The sequence below is a fragment of the Monodon monoceros genome, unplaced genomic scaffold (assembly GCF_005190385.1).
Source record: "Monodon monoceros isolate NGI ecotype Baffin Bay Population unplaced genomic scaffold, NGI_Narwhal_1 Super_Scaffold_17, whole genome shotgun sequence".
NCBI classification, from domain to species: domain Eukaryota; kingdom Metazoa; phylum Chordata; class Mammalia; order Artiodactyla; family Monodontidae; genus Monodon; species Monodon monoceros.
The window spans coordinates 2,853,690-2,866,420 of NW_021703773.1; the positions used below are offsets into that span (position 1 = coordinate 2,853,690).

The 12,731-nt window shown below is 53.1% G+C and overlaps 1 protein-coding gene across 4 annotated transcripts in view; it reads right to left on the reverse strand.

The window, feature by feature from the left end:
• GPAT4 (glycerol-3-phosphate acyltransferase 4) overlaps positions 1–12,731 on the reverse strand; it is a 31,665-nt gene that overhangs the window by 864 nt on the left and 18,070 nt on the right. For all 4 annotated transcript variants that reach the window (XM_029226375.1, XM_029226378.1, XM_029226377.1 and 1 more), the window contains 9 exons: positions 10,087–10,156; positions 9,632–9,932; positions 8,785–8,859; positions 7,908–7,997; positions 7,638–7,731; positions 7,015–7,130; positions 5,982–6,037; positions 5,374–5,459; positions 2,255–2,463 (listed from right to left, as the gene is read on the reverse strand). In XM_029226375.1, the coding sequence (XP_029082208.1) occupies positions 2,255–2,463; positions 5,374–5,459; positions 5,982–6,037; positions 7,015–7,130; positions 7,638–7,731; positions 7,908–7,997; positions 8,785–8,859; positions 9,632–9,932; positions 10,087–10,156 (1,097 nt within the window). The remainder of the gene's footprint in view (positions 1–2,254; positions 2,464–5,373; positions 5,460–5,981; positions 6,038–7,014; positions 7,131–7,637; positions 7,732–7,907; positions 7,998–8,784; positions 8,860–9,631; positions 9,933–10,086; positions 10,157–12,731) is intronic.

A 12,731-nucleotide genomic window follows, 5' to 3' on the forward strand; every position in this document is an offset into this window, starting at 1 on the left:
GAGAAGCCCCGCGGCCGCCCTGCGCCCCGGCCAGGTGCGCCCCCACCGGCCACCCGTGCCGCTCCCGCCCGGAGAAGCCCGCCAGAGTTGCAGCAGCTCCCTCGTCACGGTGGCCGCAGAAACAGGCCCTGGGCCTGTGGGACCCACCCTCTCCGCCTTACAACTCTCACCCCTGCCCTGGGGTCAGAGCTCACCCTTCTTATCCAGGGTACTTTCTAATTGCTCACACCTGCCAAGGAGTTCAAAGTTCTTTCTGCTCAAACATTCATCCTCACCTTACAGAAAGCAACGGAGGCCCTGGCTTTATGGAAGGTGAGCCAAGCTTTAAGAAATACCAGGACTTACAATGAATCTGTAAAACTGATCTGTAAAATAAAATCTGTACAATTCAGACGCCGGGATTCTCCAAATTCACGCAAATGAACACAATGGAAAATACAAGTTCTTACTTCTTCGCGCTCAAGGGATGGTCCCGTAAGGGAATGGAAGTAACGCAGAGTTTGGGGCTAACCCACCTCCTCCAATAGCCCCAAAGAAATCCTCTAAACGTGGATTCGCTTCTTCAAAGTCTCCCCCCACCTGACAGACACCCCAACGCCTTGCCTGCACCCTAGAATCACCATCTTGAGTGACTGATGCAAACCCGAGCCCACCGCAGTCTTCCTCTCACACTTTGAGTGTGGAGGCGGGCTGGTAGGAAAAGTCTCTGGTGAAGCCCTCACCACCGGACCCGCCTTACCCTGGGAGCCCTGACACCTGCCATGTCCTTTAAAATCCCCAGCAAAGGCCTCCTTTGGAAAGCGGCCACCCTTGTCTTCGCTGGGCTTCAGCGACAGGGAACATGGGGCAGTGGCTAAACATTCAAGCCGGTCAGACCTGAGCTCAACATGCGACTCCAGGGCTTATTCTGTGGCTTTGAAAGACAGTTACTTAACCTCTCCGAGTTTCAGTTTCTCATCTGAAAAATGGCAGTAACGATTTTCCTACTCATGGAGTTACTGAGGGTGAGGTGAGATGATCAGACCAGCGGCAGCAGCACTGTGTCTGGCGCACAGCAGGTGCCCAATAAATGTCAGCATTTTTAAAAAGGGCCAAGCAGACCTAGAGACTGCCATACTGAGTGAAATTAGTCAGAGAGAAAGACAAAATCGTGGTATCGCTTATATGTGAAATCTAAAAAAAATGATACAAATGAACGTATTTACGCAGAAATTGAGTCACGGATGTAGAAAACTTAACAGTTACCAAGGGGGAAAGGGGAGGGGAGGAATAAACTGGGAGATTGGGATTAACACATACACACTATGATATATAAAAGATGAGTACTATGAAGAACCCACCGTATAGCACAGGGAACTCTATTCTGTGCTCTGTGGTGGCCTATGTGGGAGTGGCGTCTGGAAGAGGGGGGCTACGCGCATATGTACGGCTGAGTCACTTCGCTGTACAGCAGCAACTAACAAGTGTAAATCTACTAGACTCCAATAACAAAATTAATTAAAAAAAAGGTTACAGGTCAGTTTAAACGCCCAGTCAGTCAAATGCACTCCAGAGCTGACCCCTGCACTTAAACCTAAGGGTCCCAGGAGGGGGGATCAGTCCCCCTGACCCAGTGTTCAACCACATCAACCTCCTGTTAGTTGGAGTATAACTACCTCATACCCTAGTGTAAGGGTCTGCAAACCATGGCCCACGGGCTGAATCCACCCGACGCCTACGTCTGTAAGTGGAGTTTCACTGGCACACGGACCCGCTCCTGCACTGTCTCTGGCTGCTTTCCCGCTACAATGGCAGAGTCAAGCAGTTGCACCAGAGGCCACATGGCCCAGAGTCTAAAATACGTACTGACTCTTTTCAGAAAAAGTTTGCCAACTCCGGCTCTAGTAGGTAACAAGCTACAAAAAACCAAAACTGGCCTTTCTAAGGATGGTGCAATTTGCCAAATACACGAGATGAGAGATCCCAATGCTCCTCTGAGGTTTCCAGGCTGGCACGGAGTCCCTGCCCGCAGAGACAGGGCTGTGCCGGTGCTCAGGTGGACTGTGTCCCCAGGAGGGGGCGCCAAACGCACCGCTTCATCCAAACATCCCGGGCTTGTGAGAGTGAGTCAAACTGCTGACTCTCAAGGACCGGTGGGCTCGTTCTTCACACCAGGGAGAGGAGGATCGCTCGTAAATGGAGTCAACCACCCAGCACCTGCTTCAGAAATTCCCATCCTCCTGGACTCGGCTGCTAAGATCCGGCTCTGACTCACCACAGCAGGTCCACAAGGCCTCCCTGCCTGGCAATGGCGGACTTCACCCTGTTTGCGAACTGGACGGCATCTTCCTCGGCCTCTCTCGTCATGGGAGGCAGGTACCACACGCTGCAGACGATGGCCCAGCTGGTCATCATCCTCAGCAGGTACGTCACCATCCCGTACTTGCTGCTGTTCCAGAAAGCATCACCGAACTGGGGGTCGTACTGCAAGACAAGGGAACGCCGGACGGTGAGAAGTCAGGAGTTCTAACCTGTGTGAGCGTCAACGGCAGCTCTGCTGAACGCCCCCTGCCACGCCCGGGGCAGGACCGGTACTAGGACGCTGCTCCCAGCCCCCTACGTGGACGCTTCCGCAGAAGCCCCACACCTGGGCACGTGTGACACCTAGCACATCCACCCCCGAGCGCAGATCACTCAGGGGGACCAGCAGCCTTCCTCCAAGGTCCTCCCTCTTTGATCCAGGGGCCTGTCTCACTCACAGGTGTCTACTATCTATTCCTCAAGTCCTCAAGCGCATCCGCACACAGAAGAGGAGCACATCCTCCAGGGATCCACGCCCTGAGTCAACAATCCCCAACGTTTCGCCCCACCGGCTCCATCAACCCCTCCTGTCACGTCACACACTCACAAAGACCGACACGTACCTCCACAGAGAGAGACTTTCTTACACAACCGCCAGCTTTCAAAGATCGCTTCCGGTGCCCAGACCAAGGAGAAAACAACTAGAAAGCTCTGCTTGTGTCACAGCGCTTCTAATGGAGCTGCCTGTCCGTGTGAGGAGGCCGCGCTGCCCCGAGGAAGTCGCAGCGGCCACAGCGGGCGGGCGGGCATCGGATACTGCCACCTGCCAGCCGCTCCGAGGGAGGCGAGGGCTGTGCCTCAGGGGCATTTTGTGGGCCATGTGGCCGCAGCTGCGACCCTCATTCTCCCCAAACAGAAGAGCTAGTGCAGGCGAGTCGGGAGGGAGAGCTGCCGCAGGAAGTCACACAAGAGGCAGCGAGAGGAACCGGTCCCTGAGGAGAAAGCCTGAAAGGGTCAGGGCTGAACTGCCACTGCACGTCTGAAGGGCTCTCAGAGACAAGCCGTCACATGGAGTGTGTGACTGCGAAGCAAAGACCCAGGACCCGAGTGAAAAAACCAAAGGAGATGCAGTTTCACGAGCGGTCTCACAGGACCCAGCTGCCACCAGTGTGGAGGACGCCCCTCTCCGGAGACCCTGGGAAGGGACACCGGCCAAGATGCCCGAGTGCAGGTTCTTACACTTGGGGGCGAGGGGGCTGGGTTAGAACTATATGATTTTTTTTCAGGCCTTTCAAGCCGAAATTTTATGATTCTCAGAATAAAAATTAGAGAATTTTGCCTAATTGCACACCTGACTACAGAAATGAAGACATTTAGACTTAATCATAGAAACTAAAAAATCCGGAGGTAACTACAGAAGGCTTAAAGGGTTCATGTTATAACACCACGAGGAAACATGGGAGAAGAACGAGTCTTAAACAGGAGCTAGTGTGTGTGACTGGAAGAAAGTGCTGTTACAGTTTACACGGCATGACTGGAGAGAAACCTTAGCTGAGGGCTGATTCTCTATTCCATGCTGGGCAGACACCGTAGAGACAAAAACAAGGCAAAAGTTCAAAACAGCCAATACATTCCTCAAAGTCAGACAATGGCTTAATTTTGGTGGAAATGTAACAAGAGCTTTAAAACCGCTAAGGTCATGCAAGTTTGGTTACCAATGACGCCTTCACAAAAACTAGAAAAGTATCTGGGAAGCAGAAGTTCTTAATCACATGTGAGCTTTAATAAACCTGTGGGTGGAAGGAAAATTTACACGCCCATGTTCTGGAGCTGGCATGACTGTCCAAGGGTCCATGTTCCACAAGTGGCGAAGAGCAAGCAGGCTCTCAGTGTGGTCCCCGACCAGCAGTCAGCAGCGCCCAGGGACGGGTCAGAAATGCAAGTTCAGAAACTCCAGGCGTGGGGCCCAACGATCTGCCTTTTCACAGCCCCACCAGGTGATGCTGATGCAGCTGCACAGAACCGATGCTCTGGAGTGAGCAGGAAGGGCTTCTGTGCAGCAGCCGGTTTTTAATAAACACGTGGGGTGAGGCACTGGGCTCCCAGGACATTAAACTGCGGGACGCATGCACGCAATGCAAACATCTCTCCCCGTTCCCACACCCACGGCACACACTACGAACAGAATGTTTTCTGCTGCTCCAGACCCAGCATCCTCAACGAATCCCGTCGGCAGCCCTGGTCCAGGGACCTGTAACTGTGCAGCCACTCTTCATTCACCATCCCTGCCCTGGTGCTCGGCCTACCTGGGAAAGCAGCGTGGCTAGAAAGTGTTCGCTTAACCAAGAAGAACATCTCCTCCCCCAAATGCCCCAGTTGTGCTGCCAGGTGACAATGAGGAATATTTCTTCAGAAGCCTTTGCAGACAAAAGACGCTCGCAAAAGTATGGAGACTAAATTCTAACGGCAACTCTGACTCACTCTTACCCCGATCTGAGACGTCAATCTAAATACTCTAAACATAGTGACAAAGGCTGTGTTTTTTTTGAGGAAGTAGTGTAACAGCATTCTTTTAGAAATAATTACGTGTATCTATTTATAAATTCAGATGGATACGAGGGGGAGAGAGAGGAGGAGGAAAAGGGGAAACGGGCTGAGTGCGTCCCATCTTCCTAAGCAAGTTTGGACCCTCAGAGGTTCAAGTTCCTAAAAGGTGGGGCAGACTAACAGGTTCGTTTAAGGCCCCTTTACTTTCACGAAAGGCCTTCGGTCTGTCAGATGTCACGCGAACCACGGGAGCCACAGCAGCGGGGCTGTCTCTTCCTCCAGCAGCAAGGACACATCTGCACCTACCCACCCTTACCTCTAACCGACCAAAGGCACAGACCCAGCTGGGCAGCCCCGTGCCCGCAGGAAGCCCCTCAGGTGGACTGCCTTCCACACTGGCGGGGCTTAGGAGGAAAGAGAAACCAGTGGGGGAGATGCACCAAGCTCAGGGCTCCGCAGTGTGGGCTGCTCCATGCAGAGGGGGCCCAGCTCCCCGTTGTACGTCACAGCGGCAGCGGTGATCACCTGGCCTCAGAGGGCTCGTACCTTGATCGCAACGGGGTAAACTGTGGCTCCAATTTCGAAACTTCCCTTTTTGAACATCATCACAGACGTATTGTTGATGCAGGTTCCTAAAACGCAGGAGAGAGTAAAATGCTATTTCCTTCGGTCCTTTACCCCAGAGATTAGGAGTTTAAGGATTAAATATAATAATTAAAGGTCATTCTAATGGCTCTTCAAAGAGGATAAACCTGTCATCTCCCCAGCTCCTGAGCGCACACTGAAAACAGATGGACACACTACTGCGCTGTGTCCTCTTCTCTTCTCACAGGACCGTCTTCCCTGGCTCCCACGGCAGCCCAGATGAGAGGCCAGAGGCCCCGGCCGACGCGGGAGGGTCCAGGGAGGACCCTGCAGAAAGCTCAAGGAGCCTGTCAGCAACACTAGAGAAGGGGCTCCCGCAACGGGGAAGGCCACACGGCGGCACTCTCAGTCCATATTCTGAACCCTCTGAGTTTTCAGTCCCACGACCAACCTAAAGGGCCCCCACGTTGCTCAGTGAAGACAGGGCCCCCCCAACAAGGGTGAGGGCCCGGGCTCCAACACAACACTGGACTCACCCTCCTGCACGGCCTCCCCACACAGAAGCTTACCCTCCGGGAAGATGAGGATGGGCAGCTTGCTTTTATCCTGCACGTGCTCGGTCAGCCTTTACAAGAGGAAAATAAAACGAAGGGTCAGACAGCCTCACGTCCATCATCACCCAAAGGCGTCTATCGATACCCTGCCTAGACGTGACGCTGGACGTGGTATAAAAGCAGGTTAACAAACACGGCCCTCTCTTTTATAAACCCATGGGCTAACAGACAAAACTCCCAAGGACAGGGAACACCGGATGATTACTATTTAATGTGCACAGCTGTTCAATGAAGTACGTGAGTCTGTGCACAGGGGCCATGGCTCAGACCTAGGACTGTCTAAAGGGTTCACCCTCCACAGAGTCCGGCAAAGAGCAGCCTCGAGAAACGCTCACCCTCGACTTCCTACAGCCATGCTGGGTGGGACCTGCAGCCCCCCTGAGACGCAGCGCAGGGAATTCAGGGACGACCCACCACCCCTGAGGAGTGGGTCTCGGCTGAGGCTTGCTTCCTCTCAATTTATGGCAAAGCTCTCGCCATCACTTGCACCATGTTTACTTTTTTTTTTTTTAACCTTGAAAACAGAGCTGCACTCTGTTCTGTTGCCTTAAGTGTCTTTTCATTTGTGACAATGAATTCATTTTGAGATTTCTCTAGATCCCACATGCATGCCGCAACTAAGAGTTTGCATGCCACAACTAAGGAGCTGGCAAGCCGCAACTAAGGAGCCCGCCTGCTGCAACGAAGGAGCCCTCGTGCTGCAACTAAGGAGCCGGCAAGCCGCAACTAAGACCCAGCACAACCAAATAAATATTTTAAAAAAAAATCAAATCACATTAAAAGTTCATACAGTGTTCATTACAATGGGTACAATGAATAAAAAAGGTTACAAACATTACTACCTTGGGTTAGTAATAACACTAGGGTTTTGATACTTTTTATACTCCATGTTTCAGAAAAACACTACTATGAAAGCAGCTGGGGCTCAGTGGAGAAGGCTGTAGAGGCGCAGCTTCCCCTAAGCGCAGACTGTGTGTCACTTGTTTACCTTTTGGCCACCAGGTGGCGATCCTTCACTTCCGAGCGCTCGAACCAGACGTGGGGGCAGGCCTTCACCATGGCTCTCTGGATGACGCCCATGAGGCCGCCGTGCACCTGCCCCACCTGCTCTCAGACAAAGGAGCAAGGGCAGCGAAGCCGTCCTCACGCAAGCCCCCAGGTCCCCTGAGACACAGACCCCAACCTCTCACCCCGTAACGCTTTATCAGTAACCACAGGCTCTCACTGTTCGGAACCACCATTAGACTCTCTGAATTTAAATCCTCCTTCTAATCAGTGATACCAGAGATGTGCGACTATTGATAAAAACACAGCTGAAAACCCTAAAACGAACCGTGAAGCAGAGCACACCTGTGTCCAACGCCCTCCCTGGGCGGATTATCCAAAGCCCCCGAGCCCAGGGCCTTCAAATCCTCCCTCCCCACCTTCACCCCTCCCCACGGTGCTCACTCTGCTCACAACATCCAGGTCCCAAGGAGTCCCCAAGGCCACAGAAACAAAGGCAACAACCTAGGTCAGGCCCGTGTATAAAAACGTGCTTACCTGTTCACACCCTTAAGAAAGAGCTCCCAGCCCCGACCAGCCTAAAGGAGCAACAGAGAGAGGCCTTACCATGGCGTAATAGCCATCACTGGCCAAAATGATGACATCAATGGGAGACGTATGATTGGCCACGCAGATGCCGCCATTTCTAGGCCGGTTCTTCCTGCGTTTAAATTGTAGGCAAAGCAACAAAAATCAGTGTGAAACAATTCATCTGGAACTCACGCCTGGCCTCGGCAGCTTCCTCGGCTCTAACGACGCTCTGAGGGCCCGCGGGTCGGCTGCCAGCCCCCCGTGTTACGCCAGCGCACCCCTCTGTCCCACCCCGAGACCCCTCACCTGTCGTGGTAGGTAATGATGGCCGTCAGGGCTCGTACGCAGATGCGATAGCACATTAGGTGAACGTGCTTACTCAGGAACTCCTTAAACCTGCGACAACAGGACAGAGATTTCTGTTTTTATTTTTCATACATATAGGAAGACAGGAAAAGGTGCTGAGTCCAACCATCTAACCATCACTGCCTATGGCCGTTATGACTGAGGAGTATTTTTACAAATATTAGTGTCTATGGGAAAACTCTGTATTAGCATCTTTCTGTCTACAGATAAAGAAAGAAAGAAAGAAATGATGAGGGCTACTCAAATTCACACAAGGATATGGGCTTAGAATTCACAGCCCTAAAATTTCCAGCACACACACCTGAGTCTCCTAGATTCCTTTCCTTCTTGCTGGTCAACACCCAGAGGCAGGGCAAAGGCCAGAGAGTCAAACCTCCCCACCAGCCCAGGGAAAAGAGAGGTTTGCCAGCCCCATAACTTCCCAGAATGAGCCCATTTCTCTTATTAAAAAAAAAAAAAGCAAACAAACAAAAACGCCCTACCTACACGTCTTATCCTCTTACCAATTCATCAACACAGCAGAATGCTCAAAACTCAACAACATGCTATAAAACCTGCTAGTCCTGGACACTACGGGTTTGTGGTTTCTCCCTTTTGTCTTTAAAATGGGAAGAGTGTGAGGGCTGGAGGGCAAAAAGAACAGTCACAGATCAAGATCAGCTGGAAAAAAACTTTCCTGCCTATGTCATTGCTGTTGTTGGGTTACTTTTTCCCTCTAAGAGTCTGTGGTTTGGGCTACGCCCAAAGAAGTGGCCTGGCCTTCAAGATGGGAGCCGCCCCCAGTACCTGTAGACTCAGATGCCCGCGCTCTGCTCACCTCCCGTTTGGCAGGTATCCCACCACCGTTGTGCCCACCACCAGGAGGCTAATCCCCGTGAAAGCAAGAGCTATCCTGTAACGAGAAGACAAGTTACAACACAGCAGACAAATCTGTGCCCCGAGTACAGAACTGGACGTGTGAAAATGGAACTGGGCGTCACGAAACCCCCCCGCAAGGTCTGATCACCTGGACCCCGACAGGAGTCCGGGTCCCTAGAAACGCGGGCAGGCCTATGAGAAGCAGAGGGCGTTCCGCTTCCAGAGTGGCAGGACACCATGGATTTGGCGTTCAGCCGACACCCTCTCCGCAGGCACTGGCAGCAGCCAGAATGACGGGACGGCCTACTGATGGCTGCGCCGCCCTCACGCACCTGCTGCCCTGTGGTCTTACCCTTCCTTTTGGCTTAAAACCCTGGCAGAGGCCCAGCTTCGCTGTGAAGCAATAGGAAATAGGGGCCGAAGGTACCAGCAGCCGGCAAGACATACTCAGAATAGCACGTGGTACAGAAACACTGGGAGATCAATACTGCCTCTGTCCTGGAGAGGAAGCTGCAGGAACAGAATCAGCCAGGCCCGGAGAGGGGCGGCCAGGAAGAACATCGTGTTCCCCGTCCCTGTGTTTAGTCAGTCCAGACAAGCAATTTGTCTTTGAGAAACCCAGCTACGTCTGATACGCAGACAATCCGAGGGCCCTTAAAGGACAAGCCCCGGTGCAGCCTTCCGAGAGCCAGATGGCCTGGCCGGTGAGAGAACGGTACTGTCCTCCTCTCTAAAGTGGGAGAGCAAAGCGGAGGGGCCGGGGGCATGGGCAGGCAGATCAGGCATCGGGCTAGGCCCTGCCTCACCTGAGGGGCAGGAGGAAGCAGTACCGAATCAGCACTCCTAAGCCCCAGAGCACGGTGAGCCGAAGGCTGATGTACTGGAAGTTATAATTGGTCCTGCTCAGCAAGTTCCAGGACTCCAACTCCTCTGCCGAGAACCTCTTTGTCACCTCATCGTCCATAATGGTCTCCATCCCTTTCCGGCAGAAGTAGAAAATGTCAGAGAGCTCAAACTCGCGAGTGTTGTCCAGAGCCTTACTGCTACCACTCCGGCGAATTTCTTTGATCTCTTCTTCTAGTGACGTGGGATCTTTTGCAATGATTCCTGCAAGAGAACAGCCCGGTCAAGCGGCCCGCTGGGAGAAAGCACGCTGGGAACGCTCAGGGTGCTCACCAGTGACGAGTGGGAGCGGGGCGAAAGCGCGTGGGAACGCAGCTCCAGGGGGCCGCTGTGCAGGGGGACGGACACCCCGTCTTACCGTTGGTGTAGGGCTTGTAGAGCTGGTGGTTCTTCTCCTTGGCGCCTCGCTCCATCCTCAAGGTCGCCCACTGCGGAGGGAACAGCCACACACCGCGATGAGCCCCTTCCTCGCTCGGGGGCACCTCCACTTCCGTTCCGTGACAGACTCCAGCCCGGTGCCCCGAGAGCAGACTGCGGCCAAGAGAGCACTGGCTCTGGAAGGAAACTCGGAGCCCTCTCCTCCTAGAGCACACCCGTCCCAGATAACCTGGACCGAAAGTCACGTCCCCGGCGGTCACGAGCAGGGAATTAGGAGCTGGGGTGAGCTGCTCGGGCCTCGCTTCTCACGGCCTCCCGGGTCCGACAGTCCACGGACCTCATGGGTTCCTTCGTTTCTGCCAAACAGCAGCGCTTCACCAACAGCAAAACCAAGCACCCTTTAAGCTACTGCCCGCCACCCGGTGCTGCCTGCCTTCCAAATTATTCCAAGAAAGCAACAATTTTAGTTTTTGAGTCGATACAGGATTTAAATAATATATATGTCTGGACTGCCCATTCACCCTCTGGGTAACCTTTAACAGGAGACCCCACAAACTTGACACAGAAAGCCTGAGAGTAGCTTAGTGTTTAAAATAAAATAAAATTTAAAAGAAAAAAAGGTGTTAAAAAACACTATTTGGAGATAAAAAAACAAAAACAAAACTAGGCTCAAATCCCAAGTTTGACGGTTATGCTGTGTCCCTTAAGCAACTCATTCCAACACTCTGGGTGCTAGTCTTTTCTATCCACAAAACAGGATGATGGTCCTTCAACCTCCTACTTCACGAGGATCCAATGAGACCATATGTGACAGAACTCGGGAAACGGCAAACGCCCCGAATTGTCCTCAGTATCACTGAAATAATATGGGCTCCAGGAAAGTGAGGCTCTTCCTAGATCCTCCCTTCCTTCATTAAAATCCTTTTAGCTGTCTGAAGAGAGCCAGAGGCTGGGTCCCTCCTGCTCTCAAATGCTGAGAGGCAGACACACGGGCTCCTGTCCACCCTCCTGCAACGTGGTACCGCAGAACAGAAAGTTATGACCGCAGTGAGTCAAGGAAACAGAACAGACATTTTAAAAGGTGTGTTTTCACACTTCTGTTTCCACAGTTCTGCAAGGTAGAAAAGAACCCCATCATTCCATGACACAGCAGAATCCACACGGCACAAAGCCTCTGGTGAGATTCTGCTGGCAGAGCCTGAAGTGTGAGCAAGGCAGCAGAGCCAGAAGCAGGACACGAGCTTAATCAGCCGTCTGACCTCATCTGGAAGTTTCTTCAAACACCACTGTCTAGAGAAAACAGAGTTTACAGAGTCACCCAGTTAGAGGTCTAAGGCAGGAAAACTCACACAGCCCATTTCAGGCAGTTAACCCTTGATGGCTTCTGGCACAGGTGATTTCCTTCTAGAAGAAAATGTAAACCTAGCTCCTACAACGGAGGAAGATGAATTCCATCTGGGAATGTCATCGAGGGAAGAGGTGGCTAAGGGGCGAGAGAGCTTACAACAAGCCCGGCACACCAGAGCTGAGGGTTGTCCATTCTGGCCAGGACTCTGCACTGGAGCTGCAAAGCACAGAGTCAGAGAAGCTTGGTTCTGCACTGACAGTTCTGATACTTGGATCCACTTATAAGCGGCACGTAGCACCTGCCTTCAGGCCGCTGGATCACTAGGACTCAACGTCTGTGAGGACGCCTCACGACGGAATGTGCGGGAAGGCTGTGGCTTCTGTTTTAACTGGAAAGGTGCTGGTTCCATGAGTCTAGTCCCCTAGCTCTGTCACAAACATCCTCCCGCCCTCCCGCTTTGTACTCGAGCTTTACTTTTCCGAACTTCAGGCACACCTCAAAATGTCTCTGCGCTGAGGAGAGAACCATCCAAGGTCAGCAGAGCAGGGGAAGAGCGCCGGGCGGGGCTGCCAGGGGCCAGCGCTCGCAACGGGCTCCTTCGCCTTGCTGCGGTGACTCCCAGGAGGGCGACGGAGAGCTACGCACCTGGCTTCTCCAGCTTCACTTCAAGAAGCACCGCGTCCAGACGCCCAGAATAAAAGCGAGAGCTCCGGGTTCAGAGGTCATTTCCCCACAACCCCCTCCGTTCCCTTGATCCGGGATGTTCAGGACCAGATTACTTAATTATTCCCTTTTCAGCATCTCCCAGGCAGAGACTGTTACGGGCAAGGATAATGCTGCACTCGAGCTAACAGTAAACCCAACACAGCCCTCGCAGGTGAACGCAGGCCCAGCCCCGAGAGGTGTGGGCGGCACCACGGTGCATCTTTGCTGCGTGCTCACTCTGTTGAGCACTGTGGGTTAGGAACCGAGCGCACCGGAAGGCCTGACAGTCTCTGCAGCACTAATCTCGGCAGAGACCCGCCCCTCTCCTCAGCCAGCCTCCACCGCGCTTCGCACGACCGCACTAGAGACACCCAAAGAACCAGACCCCAGCACCCGTCACCGGCCACCACCCAGCCAGCGACGACATCTCCTCTCCGCTCTTCCGCGGGAATCTCTCAGTAGCTACTGTCCAATCAACAATCCTGACTGCACAGCGGCGTCAACCTCACGTTTCCAATCACCTGCTGGTCATGACCGCGTGCAAGTCCCCCCCATCCTCACACCCGGCCTGA